Here is a 1,064-nt window from a genome sequence, read left to right as displayed (position 1 = left end):
CTGGAGAGCAAAGGCCAGAAGCGAAGACCTGAGCGTCGCGCCGAATGGACCGAGTGCATGAAGGAGCGGATGACCAGCACGAAGATGAGCTGCACGATGGCCATGGATATGCTGGCGACGCCGTCCGAGAAGTTGGCGATGGCGGCGAGGATGAGGCAGCCGTAGATGAAGGAGGCGACGGCGAGGACGCACGTGTTCCAGATCCACAAGCAGAGCAGTTGCAGTTTTCTCCTGCGCGGGAAAAACGGTTACTCGTCTGTAATTCCTCTATCGGAATACGAACGAAATTGGTGGCGTTAATGTTTTTATTCTATCGACTCTTTTTACAGCCTTGACTTGTATTCCAGACCGCGTTTAGAAATAAAGATCAAAACAAAGGGCCGGAAGCCTCACCCTGAGAACCGCGAAGAAAAGCATGATGGCCAGAGGGATGTTGATGACCTCGACCAGCAGGCCAAACCAGGCTTCGTTCCTGCCTGTGGAAAGGTCTGTGATAAAATGCTGGACATCGACATCAGAGGAAATGATATCTTTTCATTCAATGTGGATGGGAAGAAGGGGAGGGTGGAGGGGAGGTGGAGGGGGAGGGTGGAGGGGAGGGTGGAGGGGAGGGTGGAGGGGAGGGTGGAGGGGAGGGTGGGAGGGGAGGTGGAGGGGAGGGTGGAGGGAGGGTGAAGGGGAGGGTGAAGGGGTGGGTGAAGGGGAGGGTGGAGGGGAGGGTGGAGGTGGGATAGGTTGGTTCGGGTTAAGCCCTAATAGGTGCGATCCCTATTGTAAACTTTTCGCATGTTAAACTCCCATCAGCGCCCCTTTAGCTCCAGTGCCTCGTATTTAAAAAAATTCTCGCGGTCTTTTTTAACACTTTTCACGAACCTCATTCCCTCTACACGCGAATGCCATTCGCAAAGGCTAAACAGCCGCAGTTCATTCCTTTAGTCGACGCCTCCTATTTCTACTTACTATAATAGATGTTTGCCACAGCGTACACAAGCCTCAGTATGGATACAATCTGCAAAGGAAATACAATTAAAAATTAAAAACATCTGGCTCTATGTGCACAATAC

At 52.0% G+C, this 1,064-nt stretch overlaps 1 protein-coding gene across 1 annotated transcript in view; it reads right to left on the bottom strand.

The window, feature by feature from the left end:
- LOC119591615 overlaps window positions 1-1,064 on the bottom strand; it is a 7,339-nt gene that overhangs the window by 4,757 nt on the left and 1,518 nt on the right. Inside the window, exons 3-5 of the mRNA XM_037940370.1 lie at window positions 961-1,009; window positions 394-476; window positions 51-231 (exon numbers count right to left, since the gene is read on the bottom strand). Of these exons, the coding sequence (XP_037796298.1) occupies window positions 51-231; window positions 394-476; window positions 961-1,009 (313 nt within the window). The remainder of the gene's footprint in view (window positions 1-50; window positions 232-393; window positions 477-960; window positions 1,010-1,064) is intronic.

Source organism: Penaeus monodon, chromosome 29, assembly GCF_015228065.2.
Source record: "Penaeus monodon isolate SGIC_2016 chromosome 29, NSTDA_Pmon_1, whole genome shotgun sequence".
NCBI lineage: Eukaryota > Metazoa > Arthropoda > Malacostraca > Decapoda > Penaeidae > Penaeus > Penaeus monodon.
The sequence above is the reverse complement of the archived record's forward strand: the minus strand, read 5'-3'. Positions and strand labels throughout refer to the sequence as shown.